The following is a 27,123-nucleotide window of genomic DNA, read 5'->3' as shown; positions in this document are numbered from 1 at the left end:
TCACACACACGGCCCCCTGCGCCCTCCTGTCACACACACACACACGGCCCTCTGCCCCCTCCTCTGTGTCACACACACACACACACACACACGGCCCTCTGCCCCCTCCTCTGTCACACACACACACACACACACACGGCCCTCTGCCCCCTCCTCTGTCACACACACACACACGGCCCCCTGCGCCCTCCTCTTGTCACACACACACGGCCCTCTGCCCCCTCCTCTGTCACACACACACACACGGCCCCCTGCGCCCTCCTCTGTCACACACACACACACACGGCCCCCTGCGCCCTCCTGTCACACACACACACACGGCCCTCTGCCCCCTCCTCTGTCACACACACGGCCCCCTGCGCCCTCCTCTGTCACACACACACACGGCCCCCTGTGCCCTCCTCTGTCACACACACACTGACCCCTTGGACCTCCTATCACACACATTGCCCTATCACACCCTCGCCATCTTCCTGACTGTTATCCCTCCTCTTTCTTTCCTCCCATAGAGCAGCATTAGCTGTAGCCCCGCCCTTTCCGGTACCACCACGTGACCCCCCCTACCATTCTACTACCTGGCGCCGCTGGCTGTGGGTGTACCAATATGACGGTGTTGGTGCCCTCGGAAGTGACGGCACAGCGCCCCGGAAGCCCCGAGCCTCGGTGTTATGGCTCCGCCGTTCTCCCGGTTCTCTTCGGTGTGAGCCATTATGACAGAAGCACAGAGGGAAGCAGCGGAGCTGGTGGGAGCACGGGTGACCCCGCACAGCCTGAGCATCCCCAGCCCCCGCAGCGGACCTCTGAGCCCCGGCCTCTCCTGCTCCGCACCCCGGAGCCCCCGCAGTCCTAGTCAGCAGGAGGGCGCCGGCAGAACGGGAGGAAAGTGGGTCCGACTGAACGTGGGCGGCACGTACTTCCTGAGCACCAAGCAGACGCTGTGCCGGGAGCCCAAGTCCTTCCTGTACCGCCTGTGCCAGGAGGAGCCGGACCTGGACTCTGATAAGGTGCCAGCGGCGGGCAGGAGCGGACCCTGGCCTGGTGGAGGCCATCGTGGGACCTGTGCAGCCACCATGTTACTGCTGTCATCTCCACCATATCTGTGACAGCTACCCTCTGATCATCAGCCCTCGTTCACATCCCCGGTTTTCACTTATAGAACACGTACCCGTTAGAGTCTATGGCGCTGTTCACACGGAAACATGTCAGTTTGTGATCTGACGCTTACATCAAACTCTTGTATGCAGATCTGTGCAAAATAACAAACTGCCAGCACACGGCGGCCATAGTGTCTAATGGGCAGGAGGAACGCGGGTATTCTTATTGTTTTCCATAGAAGGAAAGCTGCCGCTGACCAACGAGCGATAAAATTCAGAAAAGCCTACATCAAAATGGATCCGTCCTTTTTTGTGATAGAGAAAACCGTATGTGTGAATGAGGCCGAGGGTGCTCACTCTGCGGTGGTTGTCCTGTATGCGGCACCGCTCTCGGGTAGATCATTGCTGGAATCCAGTGGCAGCGGGCACATGTTATTTCTAAATAATCAAATAAAGAAGCTGCTATTAAAGCAACCCTCCAGCGGGTGGGCTTTAATTCCAGTGCTGGAGTGGTGCCACTAACATAAGCTCCCTGCCCCTATTTTTATACTCGCCTGCCGCCGTCTTCAGCTCTTCCTGGCACCGATCTGGTCCCGAGCTGCCATTTTGTGACCGCTACTTCTGACTGGCCAGAAATAACACTCACAAGCTCTCAGTGTAAGTCTATGAGGTCCTCGTTCTGGCCTCGTACACGTACATCTAGTAGTGACTTCCGGATCACCCAGCAAACTACTGGAGACCGACGGGAGCGGCACTGGAGTGGTGCATTGAACTGGAAGCTTGGAGAACAGGTTGATCCCATGGATGTCTATAGGTGTCATATTATGGCTATATACAATCCAGAGTTTAGATGTAGTCTTAATACAACCTCCATGAGACTCATGGTGCTTATTCACATTAATGTGCGATCTCCCAGCCATCCTGACATCTGGTCAGGATACGTACGGCATGATGCTATTGCCGTGGCCTTAGTATAACACCTCACTGGTATGGAGCGCCTAGACAGAACATATTCATGGTAATGTGGTGTGGTCACCATTCTACTGCGCAGCGTGCAATAGTGTCTCATCCGTGTGTTATCCCAGCAGGTACAGATGGAAATGTGGGTGATGCATTTGGGTATTTAGCGGCCACAAATAGTGATCACAATGTTTATTCAGTAAAGAAGGCACATTTGACATTCACTGATAATGTATTCCACCACAAGAAAAAAAGTCAGTCACTATTGTTGGTGTGCATTGTGTAGAGCAGATGATGATTTTCTTTCTGGTTCCTTCCTAGGATGAGACTGGTGCCTATCTTATTGATCGGGACCCTACCTACTTTGGCCCCATTCTGAATTATCTACGACATGGCAAGTTGATCCTTAATAAAGAGCTGGCTGAAGAAGGTAAGGAGCTATTGGCAGAAGGTAGGATGTGCTTTTCCAGCATTCTGTATGCAGATTAGTCAATGATATCGGCTCTACTTTATACAGGGGTAGTAAGACCTGTTTCCATATATTAAAGATGTGCCAACACTTGCAGTTATACATGACTTGTATGCAACTAGGCACAAAAAATCCTACTAATAACAATTAAGGTTAAGGCCTAAAACTAGATTATATGTAATGTAAGTGGACATCTGCACAACATGCTTTAAAAGCTTGATAATGTGTGCTTTTAGAGAATTGTGCCTGTGTGTCCTTGCTTGGATTTAGAGCCATTTTTTCTTAGTTGGAATGTTTCTCAAGAAAAAATGGCCATATAATATTAGTGAGCATAATATAGTAGATGACCATAATTAATAATGACCATAATATATTAGGGTATCTGGAAATTGTGTGTTCAGACATTCTTTTACTCTGTAACCTTTTTTTGGAACAGACAAATTTGAATACAAAGTTTTCTTCTCATTCAGGAAAGCTTTCATCCGGCTGTAGGTTTTTTTTTTTTGTTTTTTTTTAAACCGTATGTTTCACTCACCTTTCCCAGGTCCAGACCTGAGCCTCCGCAGCTGCTCCAGGTGTCTGTTCTTTTATGCAGCGCTGCAGCCAATGACTGAGCTCAGCTGCTCTGCTCAAATTGATGAAATAGGCCTTTGAGCTTATTGATTGGCTGCAGCGCTGTCGACGTGATGTCAATGCTCAAGACAATAACAGACATTGGGAGCAGTGGCACAGACTGAGCTCTACATTTGGGGAGGATGAGTAAAGTGCTTTTTTTTTATTTTATTTTTTTTTTAGAAATGTAGCCATATAACAGCAGTTTTTCAAAGCAAGGAAACCTGTTTAATGTGTACAACAGATCTGTTGCATAACTGGTGAATATCCAAGCAGATTAACTATTTTTAGAGTTGGACGTTCTGCATAAGACGTTTCCTTCCCTTCTAAAACGAACAAGTAATGGAATCCAGATTTGGCTCATAATTATTAGTGGTGCCCCTCTGCTTCCGTTTGTATCAGTTAAGTAATGGATCGGCTTTTGACATCAGTGGGATCTGTGACCAGGTTTTTTTCTACCTCCTTTAAGAGCGGCTTAATGTAGGGTCAGAGACTCTAATTCCAGCAGTGTGTCACTTTCTGGGCTAAACTGCACTGTCACTGTTTCCTCTGCTGCAGATCAACCAGTGCTCAGAATGTACACTGCACATCGATAAGCGGCTAATCGGTGGGTTCTGTCACTGCGTTCAATTGATTTGCTGAAAGAAACATTACTACATGCAGCACATTTATTTTTTTTCTGTTAAAAGTGATGGAGCCCCAATGCAAGCTGATTCTAAAGTCCCTCATAGATATTACGTTAATCTGAAACTACCCATGTTAGATGACCACTTAATGTGTACAGAGGTCACCCTACTCTACCCCAACAGTTGAATTTAATTCTCCAGATGATGGGCTGCTACCAGAGGGGTCTGTCAGCGGCTCGCTCCCCTCTCCCTCTTTAGAGACACGCTCAATTGGCCAGCTGAGCATTCATGTATATGAGGGGTGGGTCAGAGAGAGAACTGTTTGAATTGCAAATATAAAAAGGTCTGCTAACACTTACCTGCCCAGCAAATACCAAGAAGACACTCTTCAGGCATATGCGCCGTAATTGTATGCTAATTAAATGTGCGGAGAGCCTAAAAAATTTTCTGTGCAGGAACATCATTGTGTGCATTTTCTGGCAGATGCAAAGGTTACAGTCGACCCTTTAAACTGGTGCCTGAGGTGGCCTGATGGTTATCCACTACAGAGAAGGACACCGCACAGCAAAACTTCATTATATAAAATAGCTTAACCCCTTGGTACTTCATGCTAATTTGCAAAGTTTTTGGGCAACTACAGCAACTTTATCATGAGCATTAGTGAAATTGGTGGAGTTGTGTTTTTTGGGGGAATTTTTAGCAAAGGAAATCCTCACTCAGGTTTTGGAAATCAATATCAAATTAACATATGGACAATATACTTTGCATACTGTGGTGCAGATGTCGCTTTCAACAGAGCAGATGAACTGTACATAAAAGGTTTTTAAACTGGTTGTATCTTCTGTACACAGGGGTCTTGGAAGAAGCAGAGTTTTATAACATTGCTTCCCTTGTGCGACTAGTGAAAGAACGGATTCGCGACAATGAAAATAGAACTTCACAGGTAATTCATACACAAACTGGCCCTTCATACGGTGCTGGGCACAGTATATGCTATCTAATTACTTTCCACATACTTCTGGTTTCACCCAGAAACTGTAATTTAGTAATATAATATAAGTGAGATTGGATAAGTTTCCAAAAGAAACTCTTATTACGCCAGTCTCTGGATAAGATATGGTGGATCTCTACAATATGTCTTAAAGAGAACCTGTCCTCACTATTTAACCTGTTAAAGTAAAGGTATGGCCTTAATGAACACACATATAAAAAGCGGGCTGAAATAAAGCCCTAGCCAGCTCACCAACCACAGCCAGAGCACGGAACCTCGTCTGGATCCAAACGAAAGTTGATTGTAGACAGGAAAGAAGAAAAGTTCCAGCTTCCAGGATAATACATTTTTATTCCAAAATGTAGATATAAAATTCCATACACAGCTTTCTCCCCAAATGCAAATGGATGTGTGTCGGGCACTGAATCAGCTATGCGTTTTGATCCTTTGTGGAACTTTTTCATCCATTTGCATTTGGGGAGAAAGCTGTGTATGGAATTTTGTATCTACATTTTGGAATAAAAACTTATTATCCTGGAAGCTGGAACTTTTCTTCTTTCCTGTCTACATGGCCTTAATGACCCTGATATATTGATGTAATGAATACCTTAGTGAACAAACTTGAAGCCTGGTTTTTGTTTAATTCACTTTAAAAGTTTTAGTGCAATAACCTCTTTGTGCAGCGGGGCGGGACTGTGGGTAGGGTCTTCTGCTCTGCTGTGGCCCCTCCACATTTGTATCTGCATCCTTTTTTAAGTTTTGCCACCCACTAACATTCATGTTGCGTGTGGTCCACCAAAATGGAGTCCATGGCTGCACATGCACAGACTAACATCTCGGCTCACCGATCTGTGCATGGGTCACCATATTGCTGAAGAACGTAGCGTTAATCTGAGCATGCACTGCCTCTGGCACAATTTTGCTGGAGACCGCAGGAGGTTAATCTGAGTATGCAAACACATGAATTCCCTACTCTGCTGTTAATACACAAACTATGGGAAAAAGTAAAAAAAAAAAAAAAAAATATGCAGGCTATCCATGGGGTGTCTCAATATACTTCTATATGGAATACCCCTTCCCTTTCTAATCTCAGCCACTTGGAGGGTTTTGAGAGCTGGGCCCGAAGAGGGATACGTAGATTTGAACATATATTGGAGGGAGATAGAATTAGATATTTTATTTGCGTATGGAATTTGGGATTCAGAATTTTACAAGCATTTACAAATTAGACATGCGTACCAAGCACAAAGTCTCATTGCAGGAAAACCCATGCAACGAAATAAAATTATACAGTGTATTGAAAAATCCACAGGAATAACTGGGATGATTTCTCATTTATATTGGGACATACTGCATTTGGTGCTTCTGAATCATCCTGTATGTGCGAAGGAGAGGTCTGAGCGAGATATTGGTCTTATTGAGGACAATTTATGGTCAGAAATATTAGAAAGTGTTCCCGGACTGTCGCTGGGAGAAGCCCACAGTTTGTCACATTTATATGCAATTCATCAAGTTTATCTCCCTCCCAAGTTTTTGTTTATTATTGGAGTTAGGCCCGATCCTCTTTGTCCAAGGTGTCGAACAAACACAGCCACCCTACTGCACATGTTATGGTTGTGTCCAAATCTTGAAGCGTTCTGGAGTGGAGTAATAGGGATAATTAATAGAGTATATTTGGTTGAGCTGAGCAGAACCCCCTTTGTATGTATCCTAAGATATATAGAAGACTTGCCAACAGAAGAGGTTGAGAAGTTAGCTGTATCTAGAATGCTTTTTATGGCCAGAAAATTGATAGTCCAGTATTGGATCTCCCACCAAACCCTCCTCAATTGCAGAATATGTAATGAAAATTAACTTGCTAGTTAATTTGGAAAGAGGTATATATCGCAAGAGAGATTCTATTTCCAAATTTGAAAAAAATATGGGCATGCTGGATTGATCATTCTGGTCTTGCATTGAGAGAGCTGACCAAATTCAGGTTGGGTCTATCCTGATACGACGATATAAAGGTGGACCAAGATTTAACTCTGACAGAGATTATTACACGATAATTTGATGTGGCTTACAATAAGGAGACTTCAGATATGTAGCTCTTTAATTGAGACTTATATTAACCTGTTGTTGTTATCTTCCTTTGTACTATTGTAACAATTTTGGGAGCGTCACTATATGTAATCAGCTATACCATTTTACAATTAAAATATTGTTTGCTTTGGGGTTGTAAACTGGAGGGAAGGGGAGAGCGGGGTTAGAGGTGTATGTACCTCTATTGCAGGTTGTTGTTTTCTTCTTTGTTTTTCCTTTTTGGATTGAAAATTTCAATAAAAAATACTTAAAAAAAAAAAAATAAAAAAAAAAAATCTGAGTATGTGCCGCCTCTTGTGCCATTTTGCTGGGACATGAATGTGCATAGGTACCGCCTGTGGCAAGGGCGACGCTAGCACAAAATTTTAATGGCTCATACACATGCTGTGGGGACATGGCAGAGACTAAGACCCTTCCCACAGTTCCGTCCTGGTGCACAAAGAAGATATTATACCAAAACTTCTAAGGTGAATTAAACAAGAACCAGGCTATGGATTCTTTCACTACAGGTATCCATTAAATCAGTATAACATATATAATGGCTATACCTTTACTTTTACAGGTTAAATGTTGCTGACAGATTCTCTTTAAAAGGTTTGTCCCCTTTGTAAAATAACAATAATAAAGAAAAGATATACTCTCTTCCAACATTGGGTCTCTTGTTGCATTGTTAGGCCATATGCGAGACGGTCGCAGCCCAACAGCGGCAGTTGAGTGGCTGCAGAGCTCACAAGGCATGTCACTGTCATGCGAATGCCAGGAGGCCCAGTGCTGATGTCGCTGGAATGGCTCCGGTTTTCTTCTTTTTTTTTTTTTGTGTGTTTTTTTTTTTAATTTTACAAAGGGCACTACTTTATCTGAGTAGGGATTGTCTTGGTAGCGGATAACCCCTTTAAAGACATGCTTTTATGTTTTTCAGACATTTGATTTGTTTGGTTTTTTTTTTTGTTTTTTGGCGATGAGGGTAGGGCATTTGTCCTTTAATAATCTTAGAATTTGACTGCTATTTGCCATATTCTTCTGTTAATTCATAAACTGTATTTATAGAAGAATATAGAAAGTTCTTAATACTCACTAATTTTTATATTTGCAGGGTCCAGTGAAGCATGTCTACAGAGTGTTACAGTGTCAAGAAGAAGAGCTGACACAGATGGTGTCCACCATGTCTGATGGTTGGAAGTTTGAGCAGGTGAGCCATGTAACATGCATGACATAAGAGGGTATATATTGTACAGGACATGGTCTACAAAAGACCCCAGTAGTCTCTTTCCTCTCATCAGTATGTTCATAATTCATTCAAAAGAGAGACACTTGCACATTAAAAGGTTTAATGACCTCTCTGCTTTAGTAAAACTCAATTAAAAGGGTATTCCCACATAGTGCATTTATGGTACAGTGGCATGGAAAAGTTTGGGTAACTCTGGTCAAAATAATTGTTATTGTGGAGAATTAAGCAAGTTGAAGATAGTAGGTCGAATCTCTGAATTGCCCTAATGAACCTAGCCACCCATGGGTGAGTAGCTAACAAATGGTCAAGGAATGTACTTAATGGCGATATCTGGACTTTTAGGGTGCTAGGTCTGAACCCCTTATTAAAATCCGTCTGGAGGAAATCTAGGACCGTTGGAATATCGGGCCTGCCCGGAACAACATCGGACCTGCCACCTTCCAGACAGAACCTTTTCCAGATTTTTTTTATATTTTGCGGCTGTGACCGGATTCCTACTAGCCTGAATTGTGGTAATAACTTGGTCCGATAACCCCTGAGCTGTCAGGATGTCCCGCTCGGGATCCAAGCTGACAGATGAAGTCTTCCTGGGTTCTGATGGAAGACTGAACCCTGATGGATGATATCTTTCCTTTGGGGAAGCATAACTGGATCTTCTAATGCCATGGCTCTTAGTAGTGGGAACCAACTTCTCTTTGGCCAATACAGGGCGAGCAGAAGTAACTTCGCCTGATCCTCTTGGATTTTCCTGGGAACTTCTGGAAAAAACACCATCGGGGGAAAGGCATAAGACAGAGACCTGTCCCACCTCTGACTCAACGTGTCGATGGCCGCTTGATTGTCTGTTGGATTTAGGGAGTAAAATCTGGTGACCTTTGTATTCTTCATGGTTGCAAACAGGTCTATTTGAGGTTTACCCCAGAGATGACAAAAGTACTGGATAACCTCCTCATTTAGCTCCCATTCCATCGGCCAGACCTTCTGTCTGCTCAGGTGATCCGCCACTATATTTTGGGATCCCTCGAGATGAACCGCCGCTACCGAGAGGGATCCCCGGTGCCTATCATGGCGAAGGAAAAAGAAAGAAGAAGAAAAAAAAGCCTGTAGAACAGGAGTCTTACCTGTAGCGCCGGCCGTCGGGTGCTGGAGGCACAGTCCCCGGTGCCCCCCCCCCCGGGCTCCGGGTTCGTGTGGGCGCAGGTGGGATCCCGGTGCTCCTGGAAGCTCGACCACGCCGCCCTCCCCTTGCGCCCGGGATATCTAGTAGGGGAGAGTCGTGGACGTCATCCGCCCGCTGACGTCAGCGGCGCAGAGGATCATGGGAATGCGCCGGCTGACGTCAGCAAAGGGCGACGGTGTCATGGCTTTCTGAAGCGGTCGGCCGGGGGTCGCAGGGGGGAGGGGAGGAGACACCCACCAGGACGGAGGCGCACTATTTAAATGAGGAACAGCGGCTGGGCAGGCAGTTCAAGGTGGCGTCAGAACAGGAGCTATCATTGTCTCTGCCTCCTTCACAACCCTCCGGTCGCAAACATGGTAGCCACTCAAGCAGCAGCCGCAGGTCGGGAGACTCCTCAAGGTCCAAAAAGCACAGGTCACGTTCTCAGACGCAGCCTCCAAGTCCGGTACCCTTGATTACGGGTGGTGAGTGATCTTCGTGAATGCTAGCATTATGTTAATAGGGGTTCCCTGTTGTATGTTTTACCCCGTAGGAAAAACCTAAAAAAGCGGGAAGTAAGAATAATAATAGGGACTGCGCCATATGTAAAACTCCCCTAGCAAGAGACTGGCAGAAAGATCTCTGCGCCAATTGTATTCAGCGAACCATGGCTGAAGAAGTGCCTAGTTTCACAGATAACCTGATATCGGCTCTTAGGTCAGAGATGGAGGGTTCAATTAAGACCTTGTTGAAGAAAGGGAGGAAAGGTAGAAAGAATCCCCCTAGTTCTCCCTCAGACTCCTCTTCGGCCTTATCTCGGACCGAACATCCATCCTCCTCAGACAGTGACACGGGGGGTAAGCCATGTTTTCCCGTAGAAGACACGGATGCTCTCCTAAAGGCCATTAGAACAACAATGGGCCTACAGGAAGAGAAAGCGGCTAAATCCCTAGAGGACGTCATGTTTGGGGGGCTTAAAGAGAGGAAAAAACGGACCTTTCCAGTAAATGAAAAGATCCAAGCGCTTATTGAGAGAGAATGGAGGAAACCCAAGAGATCAGGGGCTCTTCCCTCCGCCTCCAAGAGACGATACCCCTTTGAGCACAAAGATGCGGAAATATGGGACAAAGTCCCAAAGATTGACGCAGCGGTGTCCAGGTCTTCCAAAAAGTCAGCCCTACCCCTAGAAGACTCAGGGGTTCTTAGGGACCCGCTAGACAAAAAAGCTGATTCCTATTTGAGGCATGCATGGGAAGCAACAGCAGGAGGATTAAAGCCGGCAATAGCAGGCACCTGCACGGCGCGCTCCCTGATGATTTGGCTGCAGCAGTTAGAAGAGATGCTAGCTTCAAAGGTCCCAAGAGAAAAGATATTGGCAGATATGTATCTCCTGCACGGGGCAGCAGCTTTTTTGGCAGACACCTCGGCGGACTCTGAGGTTGACAGCTAGAGCGGCAGGCTTATCGAATGCCGCCAGACGCACGTTGTGGCTTAAAGGCTGTCCAGGTGACCTGCAATCTAAAGCTAAGCTGTGCTCTCTCCCCTGTGATGGTCTGTTTTTATTCGGGAAAAACTTGGATGACATCCTGGAAAAGGCGAGCGATAGGAAGAAAGGCTTCCCCAGGTTCCCAACAGACCAGAGAAGACAGCCCTTTCGGAGGGGAAGATTCAGTAGGGGTTGTCCTCCGGCCGATAGGAGAAGATGGGAAGATAAAAGGAAAAAGGAGTCAGGATTTATGTTTGGTGGAGGCACCTCCACTGCAAAGAAATCTCCACAATGATGCCAGCATCCCGGTAGGGGGGAAATTGGCACTCTTTCCCAGGCCTGGGGGAAGATCTCTTCCAATACCTGGATCCTAGGCATCTTAAGAGAAGGCCTGAGAATCCCCTTTGTTTGCCAGCCAAAAGCCGTGTTTGTCATTACCCCTATCAGGAAGGCGATCGAAGAACAGTTGGCCTTGGAATCAGAGATCCTGAGCCTGATAGACAAGCAGGTCCTTTCCGAAGTCCCAAATACACAGGAAGGAAGGGGGTTCTATTCCCCCCTTTTTCTGATAAAAAAAACATCCGTCGTTCAGGACAATCATAAACCTTAGAGGTCTCAATCGTGGATAAGGAATCAAACCTTCTAGATTGAATCGGTGGCTACAGCCATAAAGCTGCTACATCAAAATTGTTTTATGGCCGTAGTCGATTTAAAGGATGCGTATTATCACATCCCTATACATCCAGATTACCAAAAATACTTGAGTGGCTCTCTATATCCAGGGCGTACTCAGGCATTTCCAATTCAGAGCTCTTCCATTTGGCATATCTATAGCCCCGAGGGTTTTTACCAAGGTCATAGCGGAGGTAACAGCCTTCCTCCGAATTCAGAATACGGTCATAATACCCTACCTGGACGATTTCCTTATAGTGGGCAGCTCAGAGGACCACTGTATGGCACAGTTGAGCCGGGTGACTGACACCTTACAGGAATTGGGGTGGATAATAAATTTAAAAAAATCAAAACTAAAGCCCTTAAGGAAACAGACCTTCCTGGGATTTATCCTGGATTCAGAACAGCAAGCGTGTCTGCTTTCGGATACCAACATAGAGAAGGTACAGAACATGGCTTTGGCGGCCCGAGACCAACCTCATATGACATTGAGAAACGCGGTGTCTCTGCTAGGTACCCTGACGGCCTGTATTCCAGCGGTCAGGTGGGCTCAATTTCACACCCGACAGCTCCAGGGCGAGATATTGTCAACACAAAGATCGCTGAGAGGGTGTTTAGAAGGAAGACTAGAGCTTTCCTTAGAGACCAGAGACTCTCTCAACTGGTGGTTGGACAGTACAAACTTGGCTTTGGGAATGCCTTGGGACAGACAGACGACCGACGTAATACTGACAGACGCAAGCTCCCTGGGGTGGGGGGCACACCTATGAGGTCATGTGGCCCAGGGTTCTTGGAGGCCTCAAGAAATGGGGGCATCTTCCAACCTGAGAACTGTGGGCAGTGAACAAAGCCTTAATCCACTTCATTCCCCTACTCAGAGGTCGCAAAGTCCGCATTATGTCGGACAACAAAGTAACGGTGGCGTACATCAACCACCAAGGGGGGACAAGGTCTCACTCCCTAATGATGGCAGCGGGCGACATTCTTGGCAGAGCGGAGCAACACCTACACTCCTTAACAGCCTTGCACATAAAAGGGGCAGAAAACATAGAGGCCGATTTCCTGAGCCGCAATACTCTGAGGCAAGGAGAATGGGCTCTAAATCGGTCCGTTTTTCAAAAACTAACACAGCTTTGGGGGAAACCGGTGATAGACCTCTTTGCCAACAGAAACAACAGGCAAGTAGAGCGGTTTTGCTCACTAAACCCGAGGGAAGAACCATGGGCTGTGGACTCATTGCAGATTCCGTGGGACTTCAGGCTAGCCTATGCGTTCTCCCCCCACCCCCCCCCCCCCCCCCCCAGTGGCCCTGATCCCAACAGTTGTCAAGAAGATCAGGAACGATCAGGCCAGAGTGATTCTAATAGCTCCATTTTGGCCAAAAAGGCCCTGGTTTGCGCTGCTACGAATGATGTCCCGCTCCGATCCATGGGTTCTGCCAGAGATCCCCGACCTACTAGCTCAGGGTCCAATATTCCACGCTCAAGTCAAAGAATTCCATCTGACAGCATGGAATTTGAAAGGTCGCTTTTGATAGAGGTTTCTCTCCCGGGTTGGTGGCCACCCTACTAAAGAGTAGGAAACCGGTGACAACCAAATCTACGGCAGAACATGGAATAAATTCCTGCAGTTCCTTGGGTAAGCCGTTAGAACAAGAACCCCAGATTAGTGCCATCTTGGAGTTTTTTACAATCAGGATTGCAGCTGGGGTTAGCGGTGAACACTCTGAAGGTTCAGGTATCTACACTAGGAGCGCTCTATAACTGCAACTTGGCAGCAAATAGATGGGTAGCCAGATTTATCAAATCCTGCCATAGGTCTAGGCCTATTCCAATACCCAGAATAGCCCTGTGGGATTTAAACCTGGTACTAGAGGCCCTTACAAAAGAACCGTACGAGCCTTTACATCAGCTACCCATAAAATATCTGACCCTAAAGACGATCATTTTATTGGCCCTTACATCGGCCCGTAGAGTAAGCGACTTGCAGGCTCTTTTGGTAAATCCACCCTATACACAAGTTTTTCAGGACAGGGTGATATTAAGAACAGACCCTACTTATCTGCCTAAGGTAGCATCAGATTTCCATCGGGGTCAGGAGATCATCCTCCCATCCTTCTGTGATAATCCAAAGAATTCAGGGGAGGAAAAATTCCATAGGTTGGACGTTAAGAGAGACCTGCTAGAATACATATCTGTCACTAGCCAGTGGAGGAGGTCCCAGTCCCTATTTGTAGCCTTCCAGGGTGCCAGAAAGGGCCATGGAGTATCAAAAGGGACTACTGCCAGATGGATTAGGGAGGCCATTAGTATAGCCTACTCAGCTAGTGGTGGTCCGATTCCTGACGGCATCAAGGCTCATTAGAGCCGTGGCGACCTCCTGGGCTGAAAAGGCAGTGGTATCAATTGAACAAATTTGTAAGGCTGCTACCTGGGCCTCACCTTCAACCTTCTTTAAGCACTCTAGATTAAATCTATCCTCCTCTGCTGACTTAACCTTTGATAGAAGGGTGCTGCAAGCGGTGGTCCCTCCCTAAGGTGTTTCGTAGTCTCCAAAAATCTCTCAGGTGTGCTGTCATGGGTGAAGGGAAAACCACCATGGTTACTTACCGGTAGCCGGTTTTTCCAGAACCCATGACAGCACCTGTATATCCCCCCCTTTTCACTGTATGGGTGTGCACGATTAGTAGGGTGCTTTTGTGTGATGTGGTGTTGGATTAACATGTAACTAACTGGGAAGTCCTCTCAATGCTCTGTAACCCAACTGAAGCGGGGGAGAGGTGCCGCCCCTTATATCTCAGTAGGTTCCTGTCCTGGCGGGGCGGATCCCTCTCTCAGGTGTGCTGTCATGGGTTCCGGAAAAACCATCTACCGGTAAGTAACCATGGTGGTTTCTCTGCCCAGGAGAAGATTCTGTACCCCAGATCCTGGAGTGCCCAGCGTCTGGGGCTCCCCTGGTGTCACAAGAAAGATAGCGTTGTTACATTGTCCGATAGGATCTTTACATGTTGCCCTTTAGATATGACTGATTTCGCCTTCCCACGTGGCGTAGAGTTCCCTGTAGTTGGACAACTTGGACTGGATGTCTGATGGCCATCTGCCATGAAGAATCCTTCCCTCCAAATGTGCTTCCCAACCCCACTTGCTGGCAGCCATAGTGATCACCATCCGCGGTGAGGAGATCCAAGGAATTAACTGCAGATTTTTTGGCTAGGTCCACTAAAGTAGTGATCTTCACACAGCCAGGGATAAGGACATTCTTCTGTCGAGTGATAACTGGCGCCGGTCCCAGACGGACAAGACTTCTCTTTGCAAGGCTCTCGAGTGGAACTGTGCCCACCAGCCACAGGGGATGCAAGCTGTCAGAAGGCCTAGAATTTTCAGTGCCGACCTGATTGAAGCCCGACTTCTCAGGAACTCTCGGACTCTGTTTCGCACAGTCTCCTGCTTCTCCGGTAGGAAGGATATTCTGCATCTTCACCATCACCTTCTGCCGGTTGAGGATCCACCGATCCACCCCAGGTACTCCATTGTGGATATGAGTCCTTCCACTGAATTTACCACCAGTAGGAAATCATCTAAATATGGCACTATGATTATCCCTTTGTTCCTTAAGTAGGCTACCATCTCCGATACCAATTTGGTAAAAAATTCGGGTTGCCAATGCTAGGCTGAATGGAAGACACTGAAATTGTCAGTATTGATTCTGGATCTTTACCGCAAATCTCAAATTTTTGGGATGCCAGGTGTATTGGAACCTGGTATTATGCACTTTTTAGATCCAGGGTCCATATAAATGCGTCCCTGTCTATAAGGGGAACCGTTGATTTTGTAAACTCCATCCTGAACCTTTTGTACTTTACCCAGAAGTTTAAGTGCTTCAGATTTATTATAGTGTGGGATTCTCCTGATGGCTTTATGATGGTGAACAACGCAGAGTAGTGACCCCTGCGCTCCTTCGTCTGGGGGACCGGGATTATCACAGAAGTGTCGACCAGTTCCTTTAGGTCTGCTACCATGGAAGACTGTCGACAACGGAAGGGGAACGATAAACCTTTCGGGTGGAGGTGCAGTAAACTCTATAGCGCAAGCCTCTGCTATGGTTCTGAGAACCCACTGATCCTGGGTAATGTGGTGACAAATTGCCGCGAACCGCCTGAGTAAAAAAACACAGCATGCTCATTAATTTAGCGGAATCGCGGTGATCCCGCACCCATAGGAATGCATTGTTCTGCTTACTTTCCGCATGTGGCTGTGCACACCATGCGAAAAGTAAGCAGAACATTTGCAGATGGTACCCACGTTCCGGAGGAGAGGAGACTGTCCTCTCGTGTGTTTTCCTGTCCCTGTAAGCAGGAGAATGACGACCTCCCAGGGTGCTGTCAGGAGGGACAAAAAAATATGGGCTGATGGAAAAGTTTGGGCACCCTTGGTGATTTGTGTGCTTCAATACGTTTTTACCAAGTTTTCAGACCTTTATTAGCCTGTTAGAGTTATGGCTTGATCACTATCGTCATTAGGAAAGGCCAAATCATGGAGATTTCCCAGCTTTATAAAAACCCAGCCTCCTCTAACCTTGTGCCAAAATACAGCAGCCATGAGTTCTTCTAAGCAGCTGCCTAGCACTCTGAAAATGGTGGAGGCCCACAAAGCAGGAAAAAGATATGGCAGTTGCTAGGAACAGTGGAGGTCAAGGTAAACCAAGTAAATTTTCAGTGAGAGCTGCTCGTAGGATAGCTAGAGAGGCAAATCAAAAACCCCACTTGACTGCAAAAAATTTAGCAGACTCTGACCAGTAGAACAATGTACCACAACTCCAGAGACACATGCACAAATATGGCCTTCATGGAAGAGTGATCAGAAGAAAACCTCTCCTGTGTCCTCAACATAAATTTTAGCTCAATAAACATACAAAAGAACATCTAAATAAGCCTGATATGTTTTGTAAGCAAGTTCTGTGGACTGATGCAGTTAAAATAGAACTCTGGCCACAATGATCAAAGGTATGTGTGGAGAAAAAAGGCACAGAATTTCACGAAAAGAACATCTCGCCAACCATTACGCATGGTGGTGGATCAATTATGCCTTTTGGTATGTGTTTAGTCAATGGGGAACATTTCACGTGTACTGAGAAGAATGCATTCAAGGACATTTCAACAAATTCCTGATGCAAACACAACACCATCAGTAAAAAAAAAAAAGTTGAAACGAGTGGCTTCTACAAGTGGATAATGATCCTAAACACACATCAAAGTCCACAATACATTACTTCAAAAAGGCACACACTGAAAGTTTTGCAATGGCCCTCAGTCCCCTTATCTGATCATCATTGAAAATCTGTGGCTAGACCTCAAAATAGGAGCGCGTGCAAGGCAACCCAGGAATCTCACAGAACTGGAAGAATTTTCCAGGATGGAGGAATAGGAATCCCTCAAACAAGAATTGAAAGATTCTTGGCTGGTTACAAAAAGCGTTTACAAGCTGTTATACTTTCAAAAGGGTGTTCTACTGTATACTTACCATGGAGGGTGTGCATTGTTCTCTTTTATAGGTATATTTTTGAGTAAAATGTAAATTCTCTTTTATTCTGTAAACTACTGACAACATGTCTTCGACTTTCCAAGCACTGAATTTTGTATTTATTCTCAGAAAATAAGAAATGGTCAAAATAACAAAAAAAATGTAGCGCTTGCAGACCTCAAATAATGCCAAGAAAACAAGTCCATGATTTAGAAACAACAGTATTAATGTTCTAACTCAGGAAGAGTTCAGAAATCAGTATTTTGTGGAATAACCATGATTTTTAATCACAGCTTTCATGTGTCTTGGCATGCTTTCCACCAGTCTTTCAGACTGCTTTTGGGTGACCTTATGCCACTACTGGTACAAAAATTTAAGCAGTTCTTAGTTTGATGGCTTGTAGTTATCCATCTTCCTCTTGATTACATTCCAGAGGTTTTCAATGGGGTTCAGATCTGGAGATTGGGCTGCCCATGACAGGGATTTGATGTGGTGGTCCTTCATCCACACATTGACCAAGCTGTGTGTGGCATGATGCATTGTCCTGCTGGAAAAAACAGTCCTCAGAGTTGGGGAACATTGCCTGAGCAGAAGGAATCGACTGTTTTTCCAGGATAACCTTGTATGTGGTTTGATTCATACGTCCTTCGCGAAGATTAACCTGCCCAATTCCAGCCTTGCTGAAGCATCCCCAGATCATCACCGATCCTCCACCAAATTTCACAGTGGGTGCAAGACACAGTGGCTTGCTCTACACAAGAAGAAATGCATAGAGCAAGACAGGGAGGGGGGGATCAGTTGAATAAGCCCCGCCCAGCGGATCGGACAGCGTCAGTTTACATACATCTGAACCGATATAAAAAAGGTATTTATGCATGAAAGGTGCGGGGTCAGGGGGAAGCAAAAGTACTAAGAGAATCCTTATGTGATGCACAATTGAATGATATCATTATATGATATCTCAAAAAAGGGGTGACAGATTCCCTTTAAGTAGAATGAAGTGTACTCAGGTTGGAATTCAACTGACACTGGAATGGAAAGATGAAATGTATCATCTTTAACTTTAGTCTTTTTTTAGAGATCATTTAATTTTAAACTTAGTTGTAGGTATGACCATAGGTGCCCAAACTTTAACATGCCACTGTATACCTAAGGGATATGCCATACATGTGTAGTCACAGCAATAGTACCTGCATCTATCTTGAAAACAGGGTTGTGACGCTGTCAGTTGTAGAGCGAGTCTGTCAGAATCCATTAATTTGTATGAGAATTATCACCATCTCTCCAGTGAAAGCTAAATGTGACAGGGCCCCGTTCTTCAGGTACATGCATATTCTTTGGATATGCCATTAATGTACAAGATGACAATATCCCTTTTAACCCCACATTTTCTTGCTAAACACACTGGAGAGTTGATCTTTGTCTTACCAGCATGCGTGCAGCAGTAAGGAGTGTGACGACTTGTACATCATTGTTTTTCAGCTTATCAGTATTGGATCTTCTTACAACTATGGCAATGAAGACCAAGCAGAATTCCTGTGTGTTGTGTCCAGGGAGCTGAATAACTCTACCAATGGACTTGTCATTGAGCCCAGTGAAAAGGCAAAGGTAAGTGTAGCTGCTATCTTATGAACAGCACATTGTTTTGTTAAAAACTACTTATTAAAGACTGGATTTTATCATAACATTTTTTTTTAACCCCTTCCCATCTGAGCGAACTTTTTGTCATTTTGTTTCCTGAACCTTCTTCTAGAACCAAAACTTTTCTTTCTCTTTTGTCTCATTGGGGGACACAGAAACCGTGGGTGTGTGCTGCTGTCACTAGGAGGTTGACACTATGCATGAAAAAAAAATGTTAACTCCGCCTCCGCAGTATACACCCCTCCGACCGGCTGTAGGACAATCCGTTTTGCTTAGTGACAGCAGGAGGTAGACAGGGGTCTCTTGCAGACCTATGCCTACCTCAATGTGCGTCGTTCCTTTTCAGGTAACCATGGAGGGATACAGAGTAGATTTGCTGCATCTGTATTCCCACACTGGGATCGTGAGTACGGCGTGTACTGCCACCCCGTATCCTCATGAATCCCACGGACAGGACCCTATCCCCTAACACAGGACTCGTGTTCAGGTGGCAGCTCCTGGTCCTGACCTTCGTCTCCCATCACTCGCCCATCAGAGCCTGATGATTGAGAGAGATGCCCTGCAGAAAAGGTTTGGGACAGCAATCTTTTCATGCAGATAACCGACCCCTGTTACGGGGTGAACTGGAGGTAAGAGGCTGCAGCGTTGTATGATCCGCTCTGGCTGAATGTGACCGCTGTAATCTTTCAAGCACGGCAGTTCCAGCCTCCTCCTGTTGCAGCGTTATGGCCCTGGGCTCTGCCAACGCCAGATTCCGGCTCCCGGCAGGCTCCCCCCCCCCCCCCCCGGCTTCCTCTTCCTGTACCAGCGCCATTCTTGGTGCTCCAGGAGGCCGGAGTAGGGCCCCGCCCTCCACTTCCGGGCGGGGATTTCACAAGGCTTCTAGGCAGCGGCAGGGCTGTTCACCTCGCGCGCTCTCTCTCTCCCTCATCAGCCTTCGGGCGGCAGCTGCGGCGGGGACACAGGTCGTGGGTATGTGAGTACTGCACTACAGGTTGCTCCCTCTCTCCGCTTTCTACTCCCAATGATTGGCACCAGGTAAAACCTGTCGGTATGCCCAAGGGAGAGCATTCCCGCTCCTCCTCATCCGCCTCAGTGCCCTTGGTCGAATATTTTGTATGTACCAAATGCAATGTCAGGCTTCCTTCAGGCCAGTCCTCGCCAGGCCAGTCCTCGTCGCTCAGATTGCAGCAGATCTACGGTTTCACCTACGCTAGAGAGCAGTTGCAGCCCCCCCCATTTTGCCGGTCAGAGCTCCCACATTACCCCTGGCGCAGGAGGAAGCCACCTTGCTTGCCGCCCAAGGGCCATCCATCACCACGGGAGACAGCGAGTGTCCAGGATGGGCCTCTTCCTTATCGAAGTCCGTGGCTGACCTTACCATGGTATCACAGACCTTGGTAATGGTGCTTAACAGATTGCCACTTCAGACTCCAGTAGACACAGGAGCACCAAAGGAGCATCCTTTTGGGCCTTCTAGGGGCCGTAAAAGATTTAGTCAGGACCACCAACCCAGGTCCCCTTCTCACTCCATCTCACCGCCAGAATTCCTCTGGCCGTCTGCCTCCTCCCGGTCCTCATCCCCAGAATCAGGCGAGACATTATCAGAGACACACTCAGAGGAGGGTTCTGAGTACGGGCCAGAACAGTGCCAGGTCAAGGATATGGTTCAGGGCCTCATTACCGCAGTCAATTAGACCTTTAACAGTGGGGACACCACATCAAAACCTTATTATCAGGTTTTCTCATTTAAGCGTCATAAGTCCCCCTCTAGGGTCTTCGCCTCCCACAAGGATTTTGAGGAAGTATTGATCAGGAAAAGGGAGAACCCAACCAGGCGGTTTCAGAGAGGAAGTCATTTTGGGATTCTATATCCCTTCCATCCAGATCTCACCGCCAACTGGACAGTCTCCCCTTCGGTGGACCCAGCAGTGTCCAGACTCGCTACCAATACAGTCCTCCCACTCGCCAGTGGGGCAGCCCTAAAAGATCCCAATGATAGGAGGAAAGAATCCCTGACAAAATCCGCCTTTGAGGCAGCAGCCGCTACATTGTGTCCAGCCTTCGCCTCAGCCTGGGTAGCTACGTCTGTTACAGAATGGGCCAAACAGCTTAGACAGGGCATATTGGCCGGGGCCCCACCAGCAGAACTAGCGGAGTTCGCAGATCAAATTTCTCATGCCGGGAGGTATATGGTATTAGCAGCCCTGGATGTCGTGTCTTGCGCAGCTAAAGCATCCAGTAACATGGTAGCCGTCCGGCTGACGGTTTGGCTAAAGGCTTGGCAGGTTGATTTGTCCTCAAAGAAATCACTGACCAATCTGCCGTTTCAGGGCACCTGGCTCTTTAGGTCAATGTTAGATCAAATCATTAAGGATGCAACTGGGGGCTACAAGCTCCCTTCTCCCTCAGGCCAAGCCTCGTCAATATGTTTTCAAACGTAGGGCTCAGCCCTTTCGCCATACCCCAGCAACAGGCACTTATGCTCAGGGCCCGCAGAGGTCGCAAGCACCGAAAGATAGGAGGAAGGTATCATTTCGGGCCACACTGTTATGGCATTCCCACAGTTCCAACAGCAGAGCTACCAGGTCAGGGCCGGGCAGAGCCACTTCAGCCTGATGCCAGCAGGGAGTCCAACTCCCTTCCCAGTACCTCTCCCAGACTAGGAAGTCGCCTTCTCCTCTTCAGAGATGTCTGGCAGAATTCAGTAGAGGATATCTGGATAAAGGAGGTAGTATCAACAGGATGCAAGATAGACTTCAACGCGCTTCCGCGAGATCGCTTCTTTCTATCGCAGCCACCAAAAGACGCTGCTATAGCTCTAGGTTTTTTTGCTGCAATCGACTCTCTCCTCAACGCAGGAGTAATCGTCCCTGTTCCCGAGCAGGAACGTTTTACCCGCTTTTACTCAAACCTGTTTGTGATACCGAAAAAGGATGGCTGTTTGTCCCATACTAGACCTCAAAAGGATAAACAGATGGGTCCGCTTACGCCATTTCAGGATGGAATTGATTCGGTCGGTAATTACGTCTATGGAGGATCAGGAATTCCTTTGTTCCATAGATATCCGGGACGCCTACCTACATGTCCCCATTTTTCAGGGACCTCAGAGGTTTCTGTGTTTTGCTGTCCAAAAGCAGCATTTCCAGTTTGTGGCCCTGCCATTTGGGCTGGCAACATCCCCCAGAATTTTTACAAAGATTATGGCAGCGATGGTTGCTATATTAAGGGTCAGAGGCATAATATTGGTACCATATCTCAACGATATTCTCGTCAAGTCCGCCCTCCTTCGCTCAGGCCCAGGAAAATATAGTGGTAGTTTTTAAACACGCTGTCCCGGTTTAGTTGGATCATAAACAGGGAGAAATCCCACCTAATGCCAACACAACGCCTAGAATTCTTAGGGATGATAATCGACACCCGCCGCTTGAGGGTCTTTCTCCCAGAAAGAAAGTGGATTACCCTCCAGCAGGGAATTCGCTCTCTGTTGAAATTCCGGCTTCTATCCTTTCGCGCTGCCATGAGAGTCCTGGAAAGGATGGTAGCAGCTTCAGTGGCAATACCCTTTGCCCTGTTCCGTTCCAGGATACTGCAGAGGAACATAATCCTTCAGTTGGACAGGTCCATCTCTTCGCTGGATCGCCTCTTCCTCCCTTCCATTCAGACCAGGGAGTCCCTCAAGTGGTAGCTGACCTCCCCCCTTGTTCATCTGGGTCGGCCTTTTCCCCCTGTCCACTGGCAGGTATTAACTACAGATGCCAGTCTCCTGGGCTGGGGAACGGTATTCCGCCACCTGACGGTCCAGGGACGATGGTCGAGGCAAGAATCCTCACTATCAATCAACATTCTAGAACTGACGGCTGTCTTTCTAGCACTTCTACATTGGGAAAGATACCTCAACAACCAGCCAGTCCGGATTCAAACGGACAATGCCACGGCGGTGGCATACATAAATCACCAAGGGGGAACCAGAAGTCCCCGGGCACTGGCCGAGGTATCCAGAATCTTCAACTGGGCAGAAACCGCAACTCCGGCAATTTTGGCAGTTTACATTCTCGGCACAGACAACACGGCCGCAGACTTCCTCAGTCTGGAGGGGCTCGCGGCAGGAGAATGGTCCTTACACCAGGACGTGTTCCGTCAGATATGCCAGCTATGGGGGACTCCAGATGTGGACCTCTTGGCATCGCGACAGAACAGGAGGGTCCAACAGTTTGTCTCAAGATACCGCGATCCTCTAGCAATAGGGGTCGACGCGCTGGTCATTCCCTGGACACAGTTCAGACTCCCCTTCCTCTCCTGCCCAGACTGCTAAAGAAGATCAAGGCGGAAGGGGTGCCGGTCATATTGATCGCCCCGTACTGGCCCAGGAGGGCCTGGTTCGCAGAAGTTATCAGTCTTCTCACAGGCACCCCCTGGAGACTCCCCGAAAGACCAGATCTCCTGGCTCAGGGGCCGTTTTACCACACGAATTCTCGGTTGCTCAATTTGACCGCATGGCCGTTGAAACCACAATACTGAGAGCAGTGGGTTTTTTGGACCGAGTCATTAATACAATGATTCAGGCTAGGAAGCCTTCCTCGTCCAGGGTCTTATCGAGCCTGAAAGGCCTATTTTGGCTGGTGTGAGTCTAATCACATCACACCTATGCCCTGTTCCCTGCCATCTGTCCTAGCCTTTCTCCAGGCAGGGTTAGATGGCGGTTTGGCCCTAAGTTCCTTGAAAGGCCAGGTATCTGCTCTCTTTTCTTTTTCAAAGAAATTTGGCCTCCCGCTTACAGGTTAAGACCTTTTGGCAAGGAGTGGCACATGCAGACCCTCCTTACAGATCCCTTGTGGCTCCATGGGATCTTAACTTGGTAGCCTTGACAAGTTCACCCTTCGAACCCCTCCAAGAAGCTCCCATGTCTTTGTTGTCCTGGAAGGTGGTATTTCTCATAGCCATCACCTCTATTAGATGGGTTTCAGAATTGGCGGCATTGTCCTGTCGCCCTCCATTCCTAATTATGCACCAGGACAAGGTTGTTTTGCAGCCTTCTCCTAACTTTTTCTACCCAAGGTGATATCGGCCTTCCACCTGAACGAGAATATAATCCTTCCGTCATTTTGACCCGCTCCAACCCATCCTCTGGAGCGTTCTTTGAATAAGCTAGATCCTTATCGCCCTGACCAGGTCTATCTGGCCAGGACCATTCCCTTCAGGAAGGCGGACTCTCTCTTTGTTATCCCTAATGGGGTGAGAAGAGGCCTGCCGGCCTCTAAGGCATTGCCCGCTGGATGAGAATGGCAATTCTTGAAGCCTACCGGGTGAAGGACAGGGTGTCCCCTGCTGGGGTCAAGGCCCATTCAACCCAGGCGGTGGGCGCCTCCTGGGCGGTACACAACAGGGCATCAGCCATGCAGTTGTGCAAGGCTGCCACATGGTCGTCCGTGCATACCTTTTCAAGGTTCTATAAGGTCCATACCTATGCTTCAGTGGACGCCAGCGTAGGCAGAAGAATCTTGCAGGCAGCAGTAGGGAGTTCTCCGACCTGGAGGAAGTTTGTCTTTTCCGACCCCAGGGACTGCTTTTGGACGTCCCACGGTTTCTGTGTCTCCCAATGAGACGAAAGAGAAAATAGGATTTTATTTGCTTACTGTAAAATCTGTTTCTCAGAGTCTTCATTGTGGGACACAGCACCCTCCCATGATTTTATTACGTGTTTGGAATATATGATGACTTACATGATGAGGTCTCCTCCTACTGCTTTTTCACGAACTGATTGTCCTACAGCCGGTCGGAGGGGTGTATACTGCGGAGGCAGAGTTAATATTTTTTTTCATGCATAGTGTCAACCTCCTAGTGACAGCAGCACACACCCACGGTTTCTGTGTCCCCCAATGAAGACTGAGAAACAGATTTTACGGTAAGCAACCAAAATCATGTTTTGTTTCAACATAGTTATAATGAGGGCTTGTTTTTTTTTTTTTTTGCAGGAGTTGTAGCTATCAGCAGGATTGTACTCAGTAACCTAAAGACAGTGTCAGGTTGACACCGTTATACTGATTAAAATGATACCTTGGTTGATGAAATCCGTCTTGTGGTTGGGGGGAGGTTCTTCATGTGGTGCTCTAATTATGTATTCATCAACATGGCTTCTGATAGGTCACTGATCCCCCTAGTTTACATAATGAATATTATTTATACAGTGGGGAAAGAAGTATTTAGCCAGCCACCAATTGTGCAAATTCTCCCACTTAAAAAGATGTTTTATATCCTTTGGCAATGACAGAGGTCAAATGTTTTCTGTAAGTCTTCACAAGGTTGGCACACAGTGTTGGTGGTATGTTGGCCCATTCCTCCATGCAGATCTCCTCTAGAGCAGTGATGTTTTGGGCCTGTCGCTGGGCAACACATACTTTCAAATCCCTCCAAAGGTTTTCTATGGGGTTGAGATCTGGAGACTGGCTAGGACACTCCAGGACCTTCATATGCTTCTTAAGAAGCGACTCCTTCGTTGCTCTGGTATTGTGCTAGGGATCATTATCATGCTGAAAGATCCATCCACGTTTCATCTTCAGTGCCCTAGCTGATGGAAGGAGGTTTGCACTCAAAATCTCCCGATACATGGCCCCATTCATTCTTTGATGTACACGGATCAGTCATCCTAGTCCCTTTACAGAGAAACAGCCCCAAAGCATGATGTTGCCACCCTCATGTTTCACTGTAGGTATGGTGTTCCTTGGATGCAACTCAATATTCTGTCTCCTCCAAAACACAACAAGTTTTGTTTCTACCAAACAGTTATACTTAGGTGTCATCAGACCATATGATATTCTCCCAAAACTCTTCTGAATAATCCAAATGCTCTCTAGCAAACATCAGACGGGCCCAGACATGTTCTGGATTAAGCAGGGGGACACGTCTGGCACTGCAGGATCTGAGTCCCTGGCGAAGTAGTGTGTTACTGATGGTAGCCTTTGTTACACTGGTACGAGCTCTGTGCAGGTCATTCACTAGGTCCCCCCCATGTGGTTCTGGGATTTTTGCTCACCGTTCTTATGATTATTTTGACCCCACAGGGTGAGATCTTGCGTGGAGCCCCAAATCGAGGGAGATTCAGTGGTCTTGTATGTCTTCCATATTCTTATTATTGATCCCACAGTTGCTTTCATTACACCAAGCTGCTTGCCTATTGCAGATTCAGTTTTCCCAGGCTGGTGCAAGGCTACAATTTTGTTTCTGGTGTCCTTCAACAGCTCTTTGGTCTTCACCATAGTGGAGTTTGGATTGTGACTGTTTTAGGTTGTGGACAGGTGTCTTTTATACTGATGAGTGGAGGACAGAGGAGCCTCTTAACCCCTTTCTGACATCTGACGTACTATTCGTCCATGTGCCCTTGGCCTGAATGCGCATGGACGGGTTAGGACGTCATGGTGATCGGCCGCGCTCACTAAGCGCCAAGCACTAAGGCCCAGGAGCGGTCACAGATTGCCCCTGGCACTTTAACCCCAGAACACTGCGATCAAACATGATCACAGCATTCCTGCAGAAGCAGAGGGGCTGTCAGCTCTGACAGTGCCATTAATGTCTGTAAAGTGCTGTGGAATTATTGATGCTATATAAATGAGTAAAATAAATTAAAATACCACCAAAAACATTAATTACACATTATAGATGCAATTATGCTGCAGCGTTGCTTTTAAAATATATATATAACTAGCTGAAGAGCCCGGCGCTGCCCGGGCATAGTAACTAACTGTGGTTAGTTATAGCAAATTATAATTATCCTCCATCCCATAGTCCCGTGCCCATATACCCATCACACATCCTCCATCCCATAGTCCCATGCCCATATACCCATCACACATCCTCCATCCCATAGTCCCATGCCCATATACCCATCATACATATCCACGATCCCATAGGCCGTGCCCATATACCCATCATACATATTCTCCATCCCATAGTCCGGTGCCCATATACCCATCACACATATCCTCCATCCCATAGGCCGTGCCCATATACCCATCATACATATCCTCCATCCCATAGTCCCATGCCCATATACCCATCATACATATCCACGATCCCATAGGCCGTGCCCATATACCCATCATACATATCCTCCAGTGCAGCTGATCGCGGTTGGGTTTCAGCTGGTTATCACAGCTGACACCCGGCACTATATGCCAGGAGCGTTCAAGGACCACTCCTGGCACATTAACCCCCGGCACACTGCGATCAAACATGATCGCATTGTTGTGGGGACATAGGGAAGAATCGCGCAGGGAGAGGGGGCTCCCTGCGTGCTTCCCTGAGACTCTCAGAACAACACAATGTGCTTGCGGTTTTCCAAGGGCCTCCTCCCTGCAGACCCCCGGATCCAAGATGGCCGCAGGGTCATTCCGGCTCAGTGCCTGCTGAGAGCAGGTTCTTTGAAGCCTCCTACACTGCATGTCAGATAGCTGATCTGACGCAGTGCAAAGTGTCAGTTCAGCGATGTCCCACTGTGGGACAAAGTAAAAAAATAAATAAAGAAGAAAAAATATTCCTCATATTCATTTTTTTGTAAATAGAAAAAAAACAATTAAAAGTACAT

At 47.1% G+C, this 27,123-nt stretch overlaps 1 protein-coding gene across 1 annotated transcript in view; it reads left to right on the top strand.

Annotated features, from left to right (window-relative positions):
- The first annotated feature begins 564 nt into the window (after positions 1-564).
- KCTD2 (potassium channel tetramerization domain containing 2) overlaps positions 565-27,123 on the top strand; it is a 30,995-nt gene continuing 4,436 nt past the window's right edge. The window contains exons 1-5 of the mRNA XM_073588034.1: positions 565-1,004; positions 2,376-2,484; positions 4,613-4,704; positions 7,931-8,026; positions 18,384-18,509. Coding sequence (XP_073444135.1) covers positions 711-1,004; positions 2,376-2,484; positions 4,613-4,704; positions 7,931-8,026; positions 18,384-18,509 — 717 coding nt within the window. The 5' untranslated portion in view covers positions 565-710. The remainder of the gene's footprint in view (positions 1,005-2,375; positions 2,485-4,612; positions 4,705-7,930; positions 8,027-18,383; positions 18,510-27,123) is intronic.

This window comes from Dendrobates tinctorius, unplaced genomic scaffold (assembly GCF_039654945.1).
Source record: "Dendrobates tinctorius isolate UK_male_01 unplaced genomic scaffold, ASM3965494v1 ptg000103l, whole genome shotgun sequence".
Classification (NCBI taxonomy): domain Eukaryota; kingdom Metazoa; phylum Chordata; class Amphibia; order Anura; family Dendrobatidae; genus Dendrobates; species Dendrobates tinctorius.
Note: the sequence above shows the minus strand (reverse complement) of the source record. Positions and strands in the feature narration are given on the sequence as shown.